This window comes from Scleropages formosus, chromosome 5, assembly GCF_900964775.1.
Source record: "Scleropages formosus chromosome 5, fSclFor1.1, whole genome shotgun sequence".
NCBI lineage: Eukaryota > Metazoa > Chordata > Actinopteri > Osteoglossiformes > Osteoglossidae > Scleropages > Scleropages formosus.
In genome coordinates this window covers 9,289,074-9,311,280 of record NC_041810.1, presented here as the reverse complement: position 1 = coordinate 9,311,280, position 22,207 = coordinate 9,289,074, and the positions used below count along the sequence as shown (strand labels likewise).

At 44.3% G+C, this 22,207-nt stretch overlaps 1 protein-coding gene and 1 long non-coding RNA gene across 2 annotated transcripts in view; both read left to right on the top strand.

The window, feature by feature from the left end:
* The window catches only part of LOC114910496 (antigen WC1.1-like), a 68,433-nt gene extending 46,401 nt beyond the window's left edge, over window positions 1-22,032 (top strand). Inside the window, exons 22-25 of the mRNA XM_029251875.1 lie at window positions 3,413-3,475; window positions 3,691-3,756; window positions 4,054-4,137; window positions 21,828-22,032. Coding sequence (XP_029107708.1) covers window positions 3,413-3,475; window positions 3,691-3,756; window positions 4,054-4,137; window positions 21,828-21,946 — 332 coding nt within the window. The 3' untranslated portion in view covers window positions 21,947-22,032. The remainder of the gene's footprint in view (window positions 1-3,412; window positions 3,476-3,690; window positions 3,757-4,053; window positions 4,138-21,827) is intronic.
* Window positions 394-969, top strand: LOC114910480 (uncharacterized). The gene is made up of 4 exons (XR_003797668.1): window positions 394-462; window positions 664-693; window positions 789-830; window positions 938-969. It is a non-coding gene; the product is annotated as an uncharacterized LOC114910480 (long non-coding RNA).
* Window positions 22,033-22,207: the final 175 nt, after the last annotated feature.

Genomic DNA, 22,207 nt, shown 5'->3' with positions numbered 1-22,207 from the left:
ACAGTGTTCTACTGCTGCCAGCCAGAAACTGTGTTCCAGTAAGTTCAGTTCTGACGTGTCCGTGATTTCATGTGTTGTTGCTGAATCTCATAACATAGAAGATATTTGTTCTTTGGTCAATTACAGTCTGTATTTATCCTGTAGGCCACCTGCCCCTCAGGCTGCGGGGGGACAGCAGCACGTGCTCAGGGAGAGTGGAGCTAAGGTATGAGGGCTCCTGGGGGACCATCTGTGATGACTTATGGGACATAAATGATGCCCAGGTGGTCTGCAGACAGCTGGGCTGTGGGGCAGCACTGAAGGCTCATGGGAACGCTGCGTTTGGGAGAGGAAATGGCTCCATTTGGCTCAATGAGGTGAAGTGCAGGGGTGATGAGCTCCACCTGTGGGACTGTCCTCACTCTCTTCAGGACCACACGACCTCCTGCTCTCACAAAGAGGATGCTGGTGTCACCTGTGAAGGTGAGACATGATGAATCAACATGGCGGATTGTTAATACTGACACACTCAACAAACGCCTGGATATAATGTGGAAAATGGTGTACAGCTGTGTAAATATATTGTCTGATTGCTGCTGTACTTGGAACATGTTGTTCTGATACTTATTTTTAAAAAAATGATATTAAATGTAACAATGTGTTTTTTTCTTTGTTGTTTTACAGGGATGTCTTTTGAACATGTGACTGCCAAGGGTACTGTAAAATTAATGTGTATCCATTTTATGTGTCAGTCTAGATAATTTTATATATTCCACATTTTATTAAATGGACAAGGTGCTTTTTTCCAGAAACTACGCAAACATCCACAACTACAACCACAGCAAAAGCAGGTATTACTACATTCTCTCTGTATGCATATGCAGTGCTTCTCTACATTTGTTACATACCTTCTGTGCTTCACAAACATGTTGTTCACTTCACTGTATTTCTCCTTTAGTTGAACCCAGATCACTGCCCCCACAAGGCCCGTCCATCCCTCTTGTGGTCTTCCTGGTATTGGGGGCTTTTCTCTTCCTGCTGCTGGTGCTGCTGGCTGGACAGTTGTACCAGAACAGGGTTCTGAAGAGAGGTACAGAAGGACACTGCGGATCAGAGAGTCCAGATTCACTGCTGATCACACCGTCCTTTCATACACATAAAGCATGAATCCGGAATGAATTTAAATATAAGGTTTTGATTAAATGAAAAACTGTTTGGTCTCACTGTGTGTTATACCTTTGCCCCACAGCCCTGTACCAGGGGGGTCTTACCCCTCTACATGAGGCCATCTATGAGGAGATAGAATACAACCTGACCAGGGGAGAGACATACAGAGGTGCCAGGAAAGGTGAGAATATCTGATTAGAGGTTACACTGTAGTTACAATGTGAAAAAACACACTTTTTAGTGTAGAATCTGCAATATAATGTAACAACCCCGCGTTACTGTTTTAGGACAGAGTGTGTGCTTAATGTAAATAGTTGCATTATGGGAAATAATGTTAAATATGTGTGTAGCCACTGGGGGAACTTAGAGAGAAAATAATAGGGTGGCTGTGCCTGCCAGTGTGTTGGAAGAGAGCTTGAGATAAAGCAGGCTGAGGTAAAGCAGGCTGGGAAGGCTGGCTATAAGCGCAGTTCCTAGAAGAAACGGGGTCCTCAGATCAAGAGCATTATTTCTCTGGTGCTGTTCTTCTAATAAGTTATTCATCATGAATACTGCCTCCGCGTCCTTTTTTGCCCCATCCAAACCCACGGCGCTGAACGCTACAATAATTTATTGTAAAGCAGAGTACATAGAAATATACTGTAAACAGCTGAACACTTTTTAGATTGGAATGTATTTTAATCACATTTTTTGGACTACATATTTACAGTTACATGTAAAAGCCTGAACACCTTTTGCCAAATTACAAACTTAGTTAATTTTCTAAGTGAAAGTAGTAAACAACTGCTGCAGCAAAGGTTATTAACACACACACACTTTCAGAACCACTTGTCCCATACAGGGTCAAAGGGAACCAGAGCCTACCCAGTAACACAGGGCATAAGGCCAGAGGGGGAAGGGACACACCCAGGACAGGGCACCAGTCCATCACAAGGCATCCCAAGCAGGACTTGAACCCCAGACCCACTGGAGAGCAGGACTGTGGTCCAACCCACTGCGCCACCACACCCCCCTAGGTTATTAAAACAATATTTGCAATTGTTAATGTTCAAGTTACTTATGGCTTGAATTTTAAAACATTAGCAATCTTTTTACAGGCTCCACCTCCTTTGTAGGAATCATTTAGCTTCATTTTCATATCCTCACTCAGTTGCTTAAAGGAGTGCATGGTTGTTGAATGACAGCCCAAAGTTTGGAATGTCAGGAAATGTTTTAATTATGATTTATTTATTAGTGTATTAGTTTTCAATAGGTCATAATAGGTTATCAGGGTCAGGAACCTTGCAAAAAACATCTTTATCACTGGACAAGTAGAAGGGTTTCCAAACTTTTGCACATGCCACAGTTACTATTTTCTTTCTTCATATGTTTTAATGAAATATGAAGTAGCTGTGCAATAATATTAACAAATTTGTTGTTTTAACGCACTATTTCCTGCAGCAGTGGTTGCCCAAACTTCTGTGTAAAACGACATATATTCTAATAAGTATGTAATAACAGTACAAGAAACTCTGTATTTTTAATCCAAATGCACAGGGTTCCAGGATCATATGTACTGTTCAGAATTACAAACTTTGCTGAAAACCACAATTTTCCATCACTTACAGGTGCACATTTCAAATGTCTCTTAGTGAGATGATACCTTCTGTAGATAAAAATTAGTCTGGCAACTATGAAAAACCGTTTGGCTTCCATCTGTAACCATGTGATGGGAGCTGAGAAACCACACGAGGAGCTCGCAGCTGCAGTGCTGTAAACGGTCCAGATGAGAGACAGCAGCCAATAGGGAGGAAGAGGATGTTGGTGATAAGAGTGTCAGTTAGCGTTCCTGGGTGTGGGCGGTAGCTGCTCGAACCTCACACATCCTGTCTTCTCTCAGTGTGTGAGGCATCAGCAGAGAGAACTTCATGTATCTTCTCTCTGAGGACAGGACTGAGTGTGTGTCTCCTTACAGGAAGTGTCCTGTCTGAGGATGTGCCCTCTGGGTATGAAGATGTGGAGGACAGTGAGGGAGACCCCCTCTCAGGTAGGGGCTTGTTGTGTTTGTGTGTGTGTGTGTGTGTGTGTGTGTGTGTGTGTGTGTGTGTGTGTGTGGTAGTTTAAACTAGGACTGTTAGTGACAGTCAACCTCATAACATTATTTCCTATTATGTTCTATGTTCACATCTTTCTGTCATGTATTCTCTTTTTATGTCTTATTTCAGAATGTTTTATTTATAATAAAAAGGCATGCATGGTTTTAACTTTTTATTACTCTCACGGACAGATGAGAAGAAAGAATACTATGATGATGCTTTTCCTATGGAAAAAAGTGCAGGTGGTCTGTCAGGTGGGTTTCTGTTGGGGGCTGCAGGTCATACCACGGTATCACTAATGTCAGTGAATGGTCTTCAAACATAAACAATTATAATATAAAGTTCCAGTCTACATTGATAAAACATAAATATAATCTAAAATGAATTCTTTTCAGTTAGTAAAGACTGAGTTGAAGTGACACTGTACAACTGCTCTTAGACACAAGCGCTTTTTCTCCCTCTGTTACAGAGGATCTGCGTACAGGAGACACAGCAGAGGACTATGATGATGCTGTTACCACAGGACAGAGTCCAGGTAGTTTGTTAAATATATTAATGTGTTCAAGGTTTTATGCCACCACAGTAATGTTTGTAATACACAGCATTTGTATCGAGACTTTATGTTCTTAATAGGAATCGTGATTTATTGATTACATTAACAAGCAGTTCTAATTAAATTAATTGTATCATAATACATTCTCCCTTTATAGTTTGCCGGTAATAGTTGTAAGAGTTCTGGTTTAACTCCACTTGGATTTATGTAAAGAAAAGTATTTCATTGCAGCAGAAACTTGATATGTTAAATCTGAACCACACAGTCTCTCTGTTTCGGGTTCAGCACTGATGGGGACAGAAGACATAGAGGAGGACTATGATGATGCTGTGGGTGTAGAACAGAGTCCACATGTGTTACCAGGTGAGTTTCACACAAGTGATGGAATAGAACATTTGAATTTATTAATTTTAGCTGATGCTTTTCTCCAAAGCAACTTACAATGTGAAGCTATTTGCAGTTATTTACCCATTTGTACAGTAATTTTACTGCAGAAATTTTGGGTAAATACCTTGTTATGGGTACTATAGCTGGAGGTGAAACTCGAATCTGTGACCACTATGCAACCAGCTGCCCTTGTAGAACATGACTAGTTTCCTATCAGATGTGGTTTTCTGAACCACACTGTATGTCCCTGTGTCATCCAGTCCCTTAATCTATTCTGTGTGCACTAGAGGTGGGTACAAACATATTACATTTACTCCCGCACTTGTACTGAAGTACATTTCTGGAAAATATTTACGTTTCAAAATATATTTTGATAGCAATACCTTCTTCCTTTTACGAAAGTATATCTGTAAAGAAAAAATATGTACTTTGACTCCATTAAATTCCTATCACCTTCTATCCTTTACTTTTTTCATGTAATATTTTAACTCCTTAAAGTCAGTTGTCTTTTATACTACAAACACAGTAGACCCCCCATAAGATCCGAAATTTTATAAGATTTTGTTCAATTTATTCTTGAACAGAGTCATTGGGGAAACTGCTCCTGTTATATTAATTTAAACATACGTAAGATAGTAAGAGAGGGGTTGAGGTGGCGCAGTGGGTTGGCCTAGGTCCTGCTCTGGGGTGGGTCTGGGGTTCGAGTCCCGCTTCGGGTGCCTTGCGACGGGCTGGCATGCTGTCCTGGGTGTGTCCCCTCCCCTTCCGGCCTTATGCCTTGTGTTGCCGGGTTAGGCTCCGGTTCCCCGCGACCCTGTATGGGACAAGCGGTTCAGCAAATGTGTGTGTATTATTTGAAACTTTGTTGTACCTGTTTACATCGCTTGTATTTCAGAACATTAAAAAGCTTTATATGAATCAGTGGAACTTCAGTATTTCCGTCATGTTTTGACTTGATCCTTTTTTACTTTACATTTTTGGAATGATTACTTTTTACTTCAGTAATTATTTTTGAAAGTATCATTAGGTTTGTTTGAAACGGTGTTTGGCTGCACTGACCACCTCTGGTGTGTACAAGGATGTGTGTCACTGTGTCACCTACTGTGTCCCTGTAGGAGAGAAAGCATTGACCACTCTGCCCCCTGGTGAGGGACCCCCTCGTGAGGGACCCCCTGGTGAGGGACCCCCTGGTCCTGACCACACTGACTATGATGATGTGGGAGACGGAGGATCATCTGCAGTTCTGGAATCTCTGTGTGACTCGGAGTCCAGTCTGAGTCTGAAGGTCCTTCTGCCCAAAGCTTCAAACCAACAGGCTCATTAAGATCTGATGCTTCTGAAGTAGCTGGTAACACAGTAACCTTTGATTTTTAAGTTTTCTTTTTTCTTGTAAAAGTGTCTTTTCAGTCTTGAGGAGTAAATTTTCATAAACTGTTGTAATAATATAAATGCAAATTTAATTTTTTCACACTTTTATTTTGTTGTTCACATTTGGAAATATATACTGAAATTAAAAGAAAATTCGTCAACTTCTGAGTCTGTTCTGTTTTTGTGGTTGAACGTATAAACTAAAAACATTAATAAATGTTGTTTTATTATTTGCTATGCCAGCAGGTTTTTATAGCAATGGTACAGTGTACGCGTATGAACAATTTCAGCTATGTACCAGTTTCCTTCGGTTAGATTTGTGCTCCTCCACTTGACATACAGGCTTCTGTCACAAGGAGGTTCTCTGGTCTCAGGGTTGCCCTCTTCCTTGGGGCCTCTGGCATCACAGTAGGCACTTTTTATTGGTTTTGAGATATATGGCGTGCTTATAGCGTAAAAAGTATGGATCAAATAAAGGTAATGTGAAACAGCAAGTAGTTGACCGTTCAGCACCCAGGACAGCTCCCCTTAGGGACAGACCATTGCATCATCAGGAGCTGTCCTACATGGATAAATGGGAAAGCATTTCCTCATAAGAAAATCTCCATAAAGACTTGTGAGAAATGCCGGTGGAGTCGACCTCAAGTAGAAAGACGGAACAAACATGCTCTTGTCACACTGTCACAGGTGCATGACAGCTCAAGTGTAGCTGAGAGAAAGATCTAGATACAGATACGTGGTTCTTGAGTACAGTGAATTAGTCACATGCCACCATATGATCCAGTATACATTACACAAGTAGCTGCGTATAGGGTTTTTTTAAGTTTTAATCATTAAACAGATAATATAATACATGCTTTTTGAGTACACAGGAGATCGGGAAAAAAGTGAGTCTGAAAGATCAAGGACCACCCAGCTGGCAGAGGCGGAGGAGTGCAGCTGTCTGGTTGGGATGTAAGAGGTGATCATGTCTTATAGGTATTGGGGAGCAGACCTTTTGATTGTTTTGTAGGTTGAAACCAGATTGAGAAGAGTAGGGAGCCCAGCACCGAGCCCTGCGGAACACCAGTTGAGAGAGGCTGAGGGGATGGCAAGGAACTGCACCAGACCACCTGGTAAGAGTGGAGCGGAAGGCAGGCAAACCACCAGCAAAGAGCGCAGGGAGGAAACAGAAACAGCAATGTGTGTAGGACACACCAGCATACAGAATGCTGCACATGTGGTGCGTTAATGGGGTTTTATATGTGTTGTGTGTGATTGACAGCTGGGTATGGCCAAGGGTTTGGTCTCATTCTTTCTCTCCTGAAATTTTGTTTTAACGATATCCAAGTTGATGAAGTCATGGAACATGGGCTGATTACTCTTAGATCCTTGGCAAGGAAGTCCACCTAACTCCTGTGGCCTGTACCTGAAATTCACTCTTAATATGTGGATGACTTAAGTGTTTCACTTTCTTCTGTAGGAAAAACTAGCAATTGAGCTGCATGATACCTCAAAGGAAGTTTGGATTGTGTTAACACCCTTCTGGAAGTTACATTCTGTCAACACTTTTCTCCAAAGTGACTTACAGTGTTAAGGTTGCAGTTATTACAACCTATTATATTTGATTTATTCATTTATACAGCTGGGTAGTTTTAGGGTAAGTACCTTACTGAAGTGTAGCATAGCCCGAGGTGATGATCAAACCTCTGACCTTCGGGTTCAGAGGCAGTAGCACGAACCACCACACTACCTGTGCGGCAGCACAGTGGCACAGTGAGTAATGCTGGTGTCTCACAGCACTTGAGTGGTGCAAGAGGATGTGGGTTCAATCTCTGCTCAGTCTGTTTGGAGTTTGCATGTTCACTCTGTGTCTGTGTGGGTTTCCTCCCACAGTCCAAAGGCATGCTGTCCAGGTTCACCCATAGTGTGTGAGTGACAGAGCAAATGTGTTCCACTGATGTATGGATGAGTGACCCATTGTAAGTAGTGTATCTAACAGTGCAAGTCACTTTGGTGCATAAGGTGTCTGGGATGATAACACTGCATAGAGTTTGTTGGAAGTTGCTCTAGAGAAAAGTGTCTGCTAGTTGTGTGAAGTACTGTTACCTTTTCCAGTTGTGGATTTGTCTGTAACTTGCTGATGTCCTGTTTCTGTCCTTGTGTGCATGTGACCCATTGTTCTGTCAAGAAGAAAAAGCTGAGAAGTATTGAGCACCTCTGTAAATTGCCCCATATTGGAGCTGGTTAAGTAGAGAGTTGTAATAACTTTGCTGTAAGTGATGTTAGTTGGTTGCAGGCAAAGAAACAAAACCACAGAGACAGAGAACGACTGTCCTCTGGTGGGAGCAGCAGTTCTACAGACTTTTCTCTATAGAAAAACCTCCCAGAATTCATTTTGACAAATGTAGGTTAAGCTACATAAATAACTGCATTTAGAAACACATTCTGCATGTGCACATTCTTGGAAATACAAAATTTTGGAATTGATTAAATGCTGTAGTGTTTTTAGATGTACTTTAGTGCTCATTGTGTTTTTAATATTTATTTTGGAAATTTTGGCTCAAGATCATTAAAAATTATCAATTGAAATTAAACATGTTTTTCAAAACTACTTTTATCCTTATATGCTTTTTGTATGATTCTTATAACTTTTATGACCACCCAACAGGTTTTGTTTTTTGTCACGAAAAATTCAAATAAACATGGATAATTTGTTATGATTGTCCACATAATGTATACTGATAGACATATGTTTACCTACATTTGTGTAACTTAACCTGTTTATTGTAAAATGCTGTGGAAAAGTATTTGCCCCCTTCCTGATTTTTTTTTTTTTGCATATTTGTCACAGTTAAATGATTGAGATTATCAAACAAATTTTAATATTACACAAAGATAACCCGAGTAAATACAAAATGCAGTTTTTAAATGATGATTTCATTTATTAAGGGAAAAAAGGTGTCCAAACCTAACTGGCCATATGTGAAAAAGTAATTGCCCCCTAAACCTAATAACTGGTTGTGCCACCCTTGACGACAACAACTGCATTCAAACGTTTGTGATAACAGGCAATGAGTGTTTCGCATTGCTGTCGAGGAATTTTGGGCCACTCTTCTTTGCAGAATTGTTTTAATTCAGCCACATTGGAGGGTTTTTGAGCATGAACGGCCTGTTCAAGGTCATGCCACAGCATCTCAATTGGATTTAAGTCCAGACTTTGACTAGGCCACTTCAAAACCTTAATTTTGTTTTTCTGAGCCATTCAGAGGTGGACTTGCTGGTGTGTTTCGGATCATTGTCCTGCTGCATAACCCAAGTGCGCTTGAGCTTGAGGTCACGAACTGATGGCCGGACATTCTTCTTCAGGATTTTCTGGTAGAGTGCAGAATTCATGGTTCCATCAATTATGGCAATTCGTCCAGGTCCTGAAGCTGCAAAGCAGCCCCAGACCATCACACTACCACCGCCATTTATGACTGTTGGTATAATGTTCTTTTTATAAAATGCTGTGTTAGTTTTATGCCAGATGTAACGGGACGCACACCTTCCAAAAAGTTCAGCTTTTGTCTCATCAGTCCACAGATTATTTGCCCAAAAGTCTTGGGGATAATCAAGATGTTTTTTGGCAAATGTGAGATGAGCATTTGTGTTCTTTATGGTCAGCAGTGGCTTTCGCCTTGGAACTCTCCCATGGATGCTATTTTTGCCCAGTCTCTTTCTTATTGTTGAATCATGAACACTGACCTTAACTGAGGCAAGTGAGGCCTGCAGTTCTTTAGATGTTGTTCTGGGTTCTTTTATGAGCTCCTGGATGAGTCCTCGTTGCGCTCTTGGAGTAATTTTGGTAGGCCGGCCACTCCTGGGAAGGTTCACCACTGTTCCAAGTTTTCTCCATTTGTGGATAATGGCTCTTACCGTGGTTCGCTGGAGTCCCAAAGCCTTAGAAATGGCTTTGTAACCCTTTCCAGACTGATACATGTCAATTACTTTGTTTCTCATCTGTTCTTGAATTTCATTGGATCGCGGCATGATGTGTTGCTTTTTGAGATCTTTTAGCGTGCTTCACTTTGTCAGACAGGTTCTGTTTAAGTGATTTCTTGATTCAACAGGTCTGGCAGTAATCAGGCCTGGGTGTGGAAAGTGAAATTTAACTCAGCTTTCCAAAAAAGGTGGTTAATGTGCATTTTGTATTTACTCAGGTTACCTTTGTGTAATATGAAAATTTGTTTGATGATCTCAATCATTTAACTCTGAAAAATATGCAAAAAAATAGAAAATCAGGGATGGGGCAAATACTTTTTCAGAGCACTGTACCTTTTCATTAGGTCCTCATTCACACTACATATCTCACTATGAGATCATAGTTGCAAATAAAAAATAATAATGCTACAGCTATAAATAACTTTCTTTCCACTGAACGTGCAACGGGAGCTCAGAAACCACACGACGAGGGGCACACACCTGCGGCGCTGCAAAGGCGTCAGGATGAGGACAGATAAACACGCTAATGTGACACGGAGCAAGAGGATGTTCATGATAAGGTGCCACACAAAAGGCTGAACGGAGCTCCGTCACAGAGCTGGTCTGTGCTGTAATGTGCGCTGAGTTCTTCACCGATTCGCAGCTCGTCTGGAGTCACAGCAAAGGGTATTAAGCAGCGACAGGCAGCGCACTGATACTGATACTAAATGCTTTTTCCCCCAAATACACAGTAGAGGTTCTCTGGTCATCCATGTCGCTCCAATCAGTGGATCCCCAAATGGACAGGATAGTTATCTACCTGATGGGTCTTCATCTCTTTTGTAACGGGCGAGATCACTGTTGGTGACCCTGTAATGAACTTGTTACTACAACACAGAAAGACTGTCTTTTTGAATCGAAATTTTTTTTAAATTACTGAGTATTAGGATCAATCATCACAAATTCCAATACTAATCTGATAATCACCATGTCTTAGTGTTACTCTTAAAATGATCTTGGATGAACATGGATCTGTGCTGTTCAAGTGATGTATGTGTATATATATGTATATATATATACACACACACACACACACACACACACACACACATTTTCTGAACCTCTTGTCCCATACGGGGTCGCGGGAAACCAGAGCCTACCCAGCAACACAGGGCGTAAGGGCGTAAGGCCAAAGGGGGAGGGGACACACCCAGGACGGGACGCCAGTCCGTCGCAAGGCAGCCCAAGCGGGACTCGAACCCCAGACCCACTAGAGAGCAGGACCCGGTCGAACCCACTGCGCCACCACGCCCCCCCTATATATATATATATATATATATATATATATATATATATATATATATATATATATATATATATATATATTATATTTATCGTTTGGGGTGTGGTGGCGCAGTGGGTTGGACCACAGTCCTGCTTTCCAGTGGGTCTGGGGTTTGAATCCCGCTTGGGGTGCCTTGCAGTGGACTGGCGTCCCGTCCTGGGTGTGTCCCCTTCCCCCTCCGGCCTTACGCCCTGTGTTGCCGGGTAGGCTCCGGTTCCCCGTGACCCCGTATGGGACAAGCGGTTCTGAAAATGTGTGTGTGTGTGTGTGTGTGTATGTGTGTATTTATAGTGTAATGAAGACCACATGGTGCTTCTCATCTCTGGTCTGTACAGCATGGTGGCCCAGTCGGTAGAACTGGTGTATCATAACACCAATTTTGTGAGAATTAAAGTGGATTTGATCCCAGTTCGGTCTCTCTGGAGTTGGCATATTCTCTCAGTGATCGTGAGGTTTTCCTCTGGATACGCTGGTTTCCTCCCACCATCCAAAAACATGTATTTCATGTGAACTGGTGGCTTAGCCTGTAGAATATGTGTGTATACATGTTTATGTCTTTTATGTTCCTGTGCTGTATAGGTGGGTGAAGGTAGGGAGTTTTGTGTAACATATTAAGGCAGATTAGATAAAACATCAGTTAAATCCCACATTTTACGTCGCTTTCATTTCAGTTAATTTTTATAGACTGAAAAGCATCTTTTAAAACAATCAATGTACATGTCTTGTGCTGCTCAGCTTTTGGGAGGCACAAAAAATCCATATTTATTTCATCAAAATGTTCATTTTAAACTGATTTTGTTTCAATTTTTCAGGCATATCTTCTGAATTTACATCTACTACAGGTGGAGTAAAATTTTTGTGTAACTATTTTCAGTGTACATTTGGGTGACTTAATCATACCTACTACATGTATAATTATATGTACCCACCAAATAATGTTTTTCAGAAATTCCAGGAACATCCACAAGTAAAACCTCAGCAAGACCAGGTATTTTCACTTACTTTTTGTGCATGTTGACAGTGGGCAGATGAATTACATACTTTCTGTGCTCTGGATCAGGAATATATTATGCAGCTCTCTCTATGTTACTCCTTCAGATGTTACCAAAGCACCACGCCAAACACCCTTGTCCATCCCTCTTGTGGTGTTCCTGGTGCTGGGGGCTCTGCTCTTCCTACTGCTGGTGCTTCTGGCTGGACAGTTGTACCAGAACAGGGTTCTGAAGAGAGGTACAGAAGGACACTGCTGATTACATGATCTTTCATACACAAGCAGCATAGTTCATTTGGACAGATCTGGCCTTTTAAGGGCTTTTCGTAGAATGAAATGATTTTACTCTGTCTGTGTTTCCACCCCTACAGCCCTGTATCAGGGGGGTCTCACCCCTCTGCATGAGGCCATTTATGAAGAGATAGAGTACAACTTGACCAGGGGAGAGACGTACAGAAACCCCAGAAAAGGTGACAACATCTTATTGTCCTCTTCATATTTGGAAAGAAGGTAGCTAACGGAAATCAAAAAGCATTCACATTATTTGGCAAAATGTTGTACTTTAACAATGATTCACACACACACACACACACATTTTCAGAACCGCATGTCCCATACGGGGTCACGGGGAACCGGAGCCTACCCGGCAACACAGGGCGTAAGACCGGAGGGGACACACCCAGAACGGGACGCCAGTCCGTCGCAAGGCACCCCAAGTGGGACTCGAACCCCAGACCCACCGGAGAGCAGGACCGTGGTCCAACCCACTGCGCCACCGCGCCCCCCAACAATGATTCATTCATTATTCATTATTCAGGTAGGAAGTTACCATGGAATATTACTAAATGTAGTTTTGGCCCATGCAGATACTCTTAAAAAGGACAAAACATACAGTGGCTGTAAGGGCTAAGGAATGTTTGATTTTGGAATTTTTAAAGATTAAAAAGCTTTTACTGAGAATGAAGAGAATATGAAAAAAGTTGAAAAGTGCCTAGAAGGGAAACATTGCAAATCCTCTTGTGATAAGCTATAGGAGGCTGGGAAGAAAAAATACCTTTATTTTCAGTGATTTTAATTTACTTTTAACTGTAACATAATATAAAGTTAATAAAACATAACAAAATAATAATGCAACCAACCTCACAGCCTAATTTTTATTTCTGAAAGACCCTGAAGGCCACTGGAATATCGGGAGGATGGCGAGACATAGAACATTTTCAGTTTTTATACTTTTATCTGAGGTATTTAAAGAACCTCACCTGTGAAAAAATGGTGGGACATCCATATTATATAAGTCCAGTTGATTATGATTTAATGGTAAAAGTGACTTTAACCAGTTTTTACCTGCAGAGCTTTAGATAAAAGACACAGCAAAGGACAACGATGTTGGAGCAGTTTTGCTGTTTAGAACTGAGACAATCGAGAAAACTATGAGTAGTGCCACATACACAACATTGTACAAAGTGGTTCTACAGTCAACTTCCTCTTTTATACGGAATCCTGATTGCAGAGCACATGTCACGAGTGCAGTAGGAGTGCTCAGGGAAGGGGAACCTCAGGTGTTCTTCACCAGGATGTCATGGTCGGGTCTGAGGGAAGCAGCGGACCCAAGTGCAGAGCGGTAATCGTGGTGGTGTCTTCGGGGAAATCCAAGAGAGGAGGTCAGAGGACGGGCAAAGGGTCTTCGAGATGCGAACGTCGTAACAGGGAGGATCCAAAAGGTGAGGTCAGTACACAGGCAAGAGGTCGATGATCAGAAAGAGGCAGGAGATCGGGGGAACAAGGGACGGATTTGGGGAAGGCGTTCGGGAACAGGAAATGGCTGGAGAAGGTCGCTAACAAGGAGGCAGATAAAGGTTCCGCATCAGCTGGTGGTCTGACTCAGCCTTTTATGCTATAGTCTGCGTTGCGTCCCAGGTGTTCCGTGTTGGCCCGGAGGTGTGGGCGTGGCAGTCCCCCCCGAGGAGCGGTCCCGAACACTTGAGGGCGACCAGGGGGACGGCCTCGAGGCCGAGGTGCGGGCTGATCCGGATGACTCCTGTGGAAGTTGGCGATGAGGCTCGGATCTAGGATGTCTCGTGCCGCTACCCAGCACCGTTCCTCAGGTCCGTATCCTTCTCAGTCTACCAGATACTGGAGTACCCCTCCACGACGCCGGGAATCCAGGAGCGCCCGTACCTCATACGCTGGTGCACCACCGTCAGGCAGGAGAATCGGGTCTGGAGGCGTGGTTGCGGGCTGGTGTAGGGAAATGGCCAAGGGTTTGAGGAAGGATACGTGGAACGGCGGGTGTGCGCGTAGATGTTGGGGCAGGTGCAGGCGATACGAGACCGGGGTAACTCTGCGGATAATCTTAAAGGGTCCTATGTACCTTGGGCTGAGTTTCTTTGACATATATGGTCCTTGGAGACCCCGGGTTGATAGCCATACCCTCTGTTCAGGTGCAAGGGAGAGGTGCCGCCGATGTTGATCGGCTTGGTGTTTAATACGGGTTTGCGATTCTTGGAGATGTCGTCTGACAGCTGCCCATACCTTGCTGCTGGTTCGGTACCAAGAGTCCACAGCAGGCACATCGCTGGATCCCGGTTGCCATGGGAACAATGGTGGCTGGTACCCCAAGATGCAGTGTCTCAATGGAGAGACACCTGTAGAGGTATGGGTGAGCGTATTGTGGGCATACTCTGCCCACGGAAGGTATCGAACCCAGCGAGTTGGGTGTTCAAGACAGTAGCTTCTGAGGTACCGACCGATATCTTGCTGTAGCCGTTCTACCTGCCCATTCGCTTGAGGGTGGTATCCCGATGTCATATTCACCATGACCCCGAGTTTTTTCCAAAAAGCACTCCACACACGTAATGTGAACTGAGGACCCCTGTCGGACACTATATCTTCGGGTATACCGTAGAGCCGGAATACATGCTGAAACAGCAACTCTGCTGTCTCCAAGGCAGAGGGGAGCTTGGGCAAAGGAATCAAGCGACAGCCGTTGGAAAATCGATCGATCACGGTCAAAATGGTAGTTTTACCATCTGACAGTGGGAGGTCCACTAAGAAATCTAACGCTAGGTGCGTCCAGGGACGGTTGGGTACCGGCAGGGGTTCCAGGAGCCCTGCTGGGCTGATTTGAAGCCTTGGACTGAGCACAGACTGGACACGCCCGGATGTAGTCCTGTACGTCCTCCCGGAGGGACGGCCACCAGAAGAGTTGCTGGATCCTAGCCTGAGTCTTCCCAAACCCCGGGTGCCCCGCCGCTGGATGGTCATGGGCCCATTGTAGGAGAGTGGTCCTCAGACCTGGTGGAATGTATTGTTTTCCAGAAGGTTTACCTGGTAGTTCGGGGTCCGCTTGTTGGGCTTGGGCCAGGTCCTGGGTGAAGTCCCACTGAACGGGTGCCACAAAACAGGATCTGGGCAGGATGTAGTCTGGTTCCGGTACTTCCTGCGTTTCGTCATGCAGCCAAGAAAGGGCGTCCGCTTTGATGTTCTTTGGACCTGGTCTGTAAGTGACAGTAAAGTTGAATTGAGAAAAGAACAGCGCCCACTTGGCCTGATGTGTGTTGAGGCGCCATGCTGTCTGAGGATATTGTAAATTCTTATGATCAGTGAGCACCAAAAAAAGGGTGTTGTGCCCCTTCCAGCCGATGTCTCCACTCTTCTAGGGCTAACTTAATTGCTAGGAGCTCTCTATTCCTTATGTTGTAGTTTCGTTCGGCCTCAGACAGTTTCATGGAAAAAAATGCACAAGGATATAATTTCACGGGCTTACCTTGCCTCTGTGAAAGAACAGCGCCTACCCCTGACTCTGAGGCATCCACCTCCACCACGAATGGCAACTCAGGGTCGGGTTGATGCAGGATGGGGGCTGTAGAGAACTTGAGTTTGAGGTTCTCGAAGGCTCGTTGGGCTTCTGGGTTCCACGGGAGACGAGGGGTTTTTACTCACTGTAAGCGCTGTCAGTGGTGCGACGATCATGCTGAAGCTCCTGATGAACCGGCGGTAAAAATTGGAGAACCCCAAAAACCGCTGGAGAACCTTAGTGGCGGTTGGGCGAGGCCATTGCTGGATGGTCTGGACCTTATCTAGATCCATAGCAATGCCGTCTCGGGTAAGTATGAACCCCAAGAAGGAGACTTTCTGCTTGTGGAATTCACATTTCTCCAACTTCACATATAATCTGTTTTGCAACAGTCTCTGGAGCACCTGTCGGACAGTCAGTACATGCCTGGCCAACGTATCAGAATAGATCAGGATATTGTCAAGATATACCAGGACGCCTTTGTGGATCATGTCCCCGAGCACATGATTCACAAACGTCTGGAATACGCTGGGTGCGTTCGCAAGACCAAAAGGCATAACCAGGTATTCGTAATGACCCAGGGTGGTACTGAAAGCAGTCTTCCATTCGTCACCTTGCCGGATACGGACTAGATTGTATGCACTTCTCAGGTCTAGCTTTGTGAACCATTGCGCCTGCTGAATGTTCTCAAAGGCGGCTGTGATCAAAGGCAGAGGATGTGGGTATTTCACACAAATACTATTCAGCCCCCGATAGTCAATACAGGGGCGTAACCCCCCATCTTTTTTCTCAATGAAAAAAAACCCGGCAGACGCGGGGGACGTGGATGGTCGTATAATTCCTGTTTCTAAGGCTTCAGTGATATAAGTCTGGAGGGCTGATTGCTCGGGTCTGGACAACGGGTAAATGCAACTACGCGGAGGCGTGGTACCCGGCAAGAGATCAATTGCACAGTCCCACGGGCGATGCGGTGGGAGTTCGGATGCGTGTCTTTTGCTAAAAACCTCCGCAAGATCCTGATACTCAGGAGGAACTGGCACCTGCAGTGCAGATTCTGAGCCTTCTATAGACGTAGCTCGACAGGGTAGCTTTAAGCAGGTTCTCTCACATTGGGGTCCCCAAGCCACCAACTCCCCAGTACTCCACTGAAAAACCGGGTCATGCTTGGAGAGCTAAGGGAACCCCAGAATCAGGGGCAACTCCGGAGAAGAAATCAAATAGAAACTCAACATCTCCTGGTGACATACACCTACTCTCACAGTTACAGGGGGATGTCTGGTGGTCCACAAAACCCTTCCTGAGAGGCTGGCCATCTAGAGCGGTCACTTTGAGACGCCCCCCAATGGGTTTGGAAGGGATACTATGAGACCGAGTGAACCCAATGTCCATGAAGCACCCTGCTGCTCCCGAATCCACCAGTGCTTGCGTCTGTACCTGTCCTGCTCCCCAGGATAACATAACGGGTACAGCGAGGCGGTTACAACAGAGGGTGCCATTCACCTTGGCCTCAGGGCGGACAGGGCACTGGAGACGGAAGTGACTAGGGTCACCACAGTAAAGACAGAGGCGTTTTCGTAGTCTTCGCTGCCGTTCGGTGAGGGGCAGGCGCCCCAGCCCCAGCTGCATTAGCTTTGTTTCCTCCTGTGCGGGACAGTATCTTTCTGGAGCCGGTTCTGAGGCTGGTCCCTGGGTTCTGATCTGGTGATCTAAGGTAACAGCGGTTTCTATGAACCGATCAAGGGTCCATCTTTTTCCTTGGAACACCATTTCACTGCGGATGTGTGGGTTTAGACCACGGCAAAAACTAGCCAACAAAGCTCTCTCTCCCCAATCGCTCCGTTCTGCGAGGACACAAAATTCTATGGCGTAATCTGCCACGGGTCGGTCACCTTGCTGTAGATTCAGGAGTCTTTCACTCAGCTGTTCTTCTGGGTGAGCCAGTCCGAAAATGGCGAGGAACTGGCTCTTGAACTGCGCATAAGTGCTGGGGAAGCCATTTGTCCAGACTGCTGTCGCCCACTCAAGTGCTCTGCCCGTGAGCAGAGAGAGGGCGTAGGTGATCCGGCTCTGTTCTGTGCTGTAAACAAGGGGCATACTGGAAAAAACGAGCTGACATTGAAACAAGAAACCTTCACATTGCGCTGTGGTCCCGTCAAAGCGGGTCGGGGGAGACAAGTGGAAACCGCGTGATAGAGAAGGAGTTGCGTTCGACGAGTCAGGCGCTGCAGGACCGGCTGCGCGTTTCTCAATGGGCTGTGTGGGCGCACGTGACGTATTCAGCACGCTTACCACCTGGTTGTAAGAGGCGATGAGGTTGTGGAGCGTCTGTTCCATACCGGCCAAGCGCGCTTCACGCGAGTCCAACTCTGCCTGGAGATGGTTCAGCTCCACTGGATCCGTATACGGGGCGGAACCTTCTGTCATGGTCGGGCTTGAGGGAAGCGGCGGACCCAAGTGCAGAACAGTAATCATGGTGGTGTCTTCGGGGAAATCCAAGAGAGGAGGTCAGAGGACGGGCAAAGGGTCTTCGAGGTGCGAACGTCGTAACAGGGAGGATCCAAAAGGCGAGGTCAGTACACAGGCAAGAGGTCAATGATCAGAAAGAGGCAGGAGATCGGGGGAACAAGGGACGGGTTCGGGGAAGGCGTTCGGGAACAGGAAATGGCTGGAGAAGGTGACTAACAAGGAGGCAGATAAAGGTTCCGCATCAGCTGGTGGTTGGCCCGGAGGTGTGGGCGTGGCACAGGATTTATAACAGAGACCTTGGAGTTACAAACAAATTGAGTTACAAACAGACTAACAGACTGAATAGTGTTTGTAAGTTGAGGACCCAGTGTAGCTGGAAATCTTTCACTGTTTAGATGTTCAGCTTTTGTCAGTTCATGATTATAAACCTGAATATCTAATGCATATAAAGGGATATTGGGGAAAAGATACCCATACCATAAAGTCATGTTAATGCATTTACCATATTCTGGTAAAGTTTTATGCAGCTCCTAATGTGATGAACGTCGATGCATATGGTGAAGGAAACAAACTAACTGTTCTTAAGAATCACACATCTGCAGTTACGTCTCCTTCAGCTAATGCAATGCACAGATTGTATTTTCTATAAGATGGATGTCACTTGGGGGGCGCGGGGGCGCGGGGGCGCGGTGGGTTGGACCGGGTCTCGCTCACTGGGGGGTCTAGGGTTCGAGTCCTGCTTGGGGTGCCTTGCGGCGGACTGGCGTCCTGTCCTGGGTGTGTCCCCTCCCCCTTTGGCCTTACGCCCTGTGTTGCTGGGTAGGCTCCGGCTCCCCGCGACCCCGTATGGGACAAGCGCTTCAGAAAATGTGTGTGTGTGTATGTCACTTTGGAGAAAAGCATCAGCTAAATGAATAAATGTAAATGTTTATTTACAGAGGGGGTGTGGTGGCACAGTGGGTTGGACCACGGTCCTGCTCTCCGGTGGGTCTGGGGTTCAAGTCCCGCTTGGGGTGCCTTGCAACGGACTGGCGTCTCGTCCTGTGTGTGTCCCCTCCCCTTCTGGCTTTACGCCCTGTGTTACCGGGTAGGCTCTGGTTCCCCGTGACCCCGTATTGGACAAGCGGTTGTGAAAATGTGTGTGTTTATTTACAAAAAAACTGCAGAAATTTGCAGAAAACCACAATTTTCCAACGGTTATATGTGCATGTTTCAAATGTCTCTAAATGAGATGATACCTTCTGTAGATAAAAATTATTAGTCTGGCAGCTATGAAAAACTGTTTGGCTTCCATCTGTAACCATGTGATGGGAGCTGAGAAACCACACGAGGAGCTCGCAGCTGCAGTGCTGTAAACAGTCCAGATGAGAGACAGCAGCCAATAGGGAGGAAGAGGATGTTGGTGATAAGAGTGTCAGTTAGCGTTCCTGGGTGTGGGCGGTAGCTGCTCGAACCTCACACATCCTGTCTTCTCTCAGTGTGTGAGGCATCAGCAGAGAGAACTTCATGTATCTTCTGTCTGAGGACAGGACTGAGTGTGTGTCTCCTTCACAGGAAGTGTCCTGTCTGAGGATGTGCCCTCTGGGTATGAAGATGTGGAAGACAGTGAGGGAGACCCCCTCTCAGGTAGGGGGCTTGTTTGTTTGTGTGTGTGTGTGTGTGTGTGTGTGTGTGTGTGCTCTAATTAAACTGGAACCATTACTGATAGTCCAATTGTCTTTTTGTGTTTTATTTCAGAATATTTTAATTATAATTAAAAAACATATACATTTTTCTTTTTTTATTACTCTCAGGGACAGATGAGAAGAAAGAATACTATGACGATGCTTTTCCTCTGGAGAGGAGTGCTGGTGGGTTTCCGTTGGGGGCTGCAGGTCATTCCAGGATATCAATAATATCAGTGAATAATCTGCAAACATAATCAGTTATTATAATAAAAGATGCTGCTCTTTATTAACAAAGGATGAATTCAGTCTAGAGTGACTTTTTTGAGAACAGCAGTTAAGAAAGAATGAACGGAAGTGACACTAAAACTGCTATTATAAACAAGCAGTTTTTCTCTTTCGAGGTTCAAATATAATTAATTCATGTATTAAAAAGGATTAAATATATTTATATTTTCATCATTTTGTCACAGTGGAGATTTGTTCATAACAGACTGAATTGATCCTTCATGTCCTGTCCAGAATGTATGATTTATTAATTACATCAACAAGCTTTCCAAATGGGGGATGTGGTGGTGCAGTGGGTTGAACCACCTTCTTGCTTTCCAGTTGGTCTGGGGTTCGAGTCCCATTTGGGGTGCTTTGCGATGGACTGGTGTCCTGTCCTGGGTGTGTCTTCTCCCCCTCCGGCTTTACGCCCTGTGTTTCCGGGTTAGGCTCCGTGACCCCATATGGGACAAATGGTTCTGAAAAGGTGCTTTCCAAATGAAAAACCTGTTCAGTTAATTAATATTTATATTATGTGATAATAATATCATGATAGTTATACGAGTTTTGACAGAACTGAACTTCTTTTAATATAAAAGTATCTCACCACTTTCGAAATGTGTTACATTTAATATCCTTAAAGAACCAAGTGGCTTCTCTGTTCCACGTTCAGGACTGATGGGGACAGAAGACACAGCGGAGGACTATGATGATGCTGTGGGTGTAGAACAGAGTTCACATTTTTTACCAGGTGAGTTTCTCTTTACACACAAGTGATGTGAATTTCTCTCATTACTATCTTCCAAATTAAAAAAACTGTGCTTTTAAGAGTAGTTTTTTTTTTTTTACTTTTCCACAAGTACATTTGAAAAGAAAGCAAATAATTTTACTTTTCTACATTTCTATCACACTCTTTTAAGTTTTTCATTTACTGTTTTAACTCTTTAAAACCATTTGTCTTTTGTAGCACAAATCCAGTACTGTAGGATTTTCTCCTAACTGTCAGCTCTCCTCTGTGGATTTCAGTTTAGTTTATTCTTGACCAGCCAGTTTATTCCCTACTTTGGTCCCACCTTCACTGACAACCCAGTTCACTCAAGTTCAGAAGTGGTGGTAGAAGCTGCTAAAAAAATCTTATTTAAAAAGTTAAAAATGGGGTGACATGTTGGTGCAGCGGGTATCACTGCCATCTCACATCGCTGGATGTTCAGGCGTAGATTCTCATCTGACTCAGTCTGTGTGGAGTTTCAATGTTCTCCTCATGTCTGAGTAGGTTTCCTCTGGGTTCTCCAGGTTCCTCCCACAGTCCAAAGACATGCTGTTCAGGTGGATTATTGACTGCTAAAAAGTGACCCATAGTGTGTGTGAGTGACTGAGAGAAAGTGTGTTTCACTGCTGTGTGGATGAGTGACTCATTGGAAGTAGTGTATCTAGCAGTGTAAGTGACCTTGGTGAATAAGGTGTGGGCAAAACACTACGTACTACATGGTGTTACGTTGGAAGTCTCTTTTGGAGAAAAGCATCTGCTGAATGAGTAAATGTAAATGCTTTCCTTCTCTTATGGGAAAATTTTATGAGCTTGTTTAAAATTCTTCCTGAATGATTTGGGTCACTTTTATTTTAATAATTTAACAAAAGCATCTGGACTGTGGGAACAGAAATGGCTCATGTTTTGACTTGGTACTTTTTACTTTAAATTTTTCAACAAGTACTTTTGAATTCAGTAATTATTTTTAAAAAATTTCAAATCACAGTCTATTCACTTGAGCACTACCTCTGGTGTGTACAGGGATGTGTGTCACTATGTCACCTACTGTGTCATTGCAGGAGAGAAAGCGTTGACCACTCTGCCCCCTGGTGAGGGACCCCCTGATCCTAACCACACTGACTATGATGATGTGGGAGATGGAGGATCGTCTGCAGTTCTGGAATCTCTCTGTGACTGACAGCCCAGTCTGAGTCTGAAGGTCCTTCTGCCCAAAGCTTCAAACCAACAGGCTCATTAAGATCTGATGCTTCTAAAGTAGCTGGTAACAGTAACTTAAGGTGCTTAATTTTTATTTTTCATCAACAATTAAATTTTCATAAACTATTGTAATAATACACATCCAAATTTAAATTTCTTTTTACTCTCTTGTGCTTTTTTTGTGAGTGTGAAAGTATACAGGTGGTCCCTGATTTACAATGGTTTCACTTACAGTTTTTTC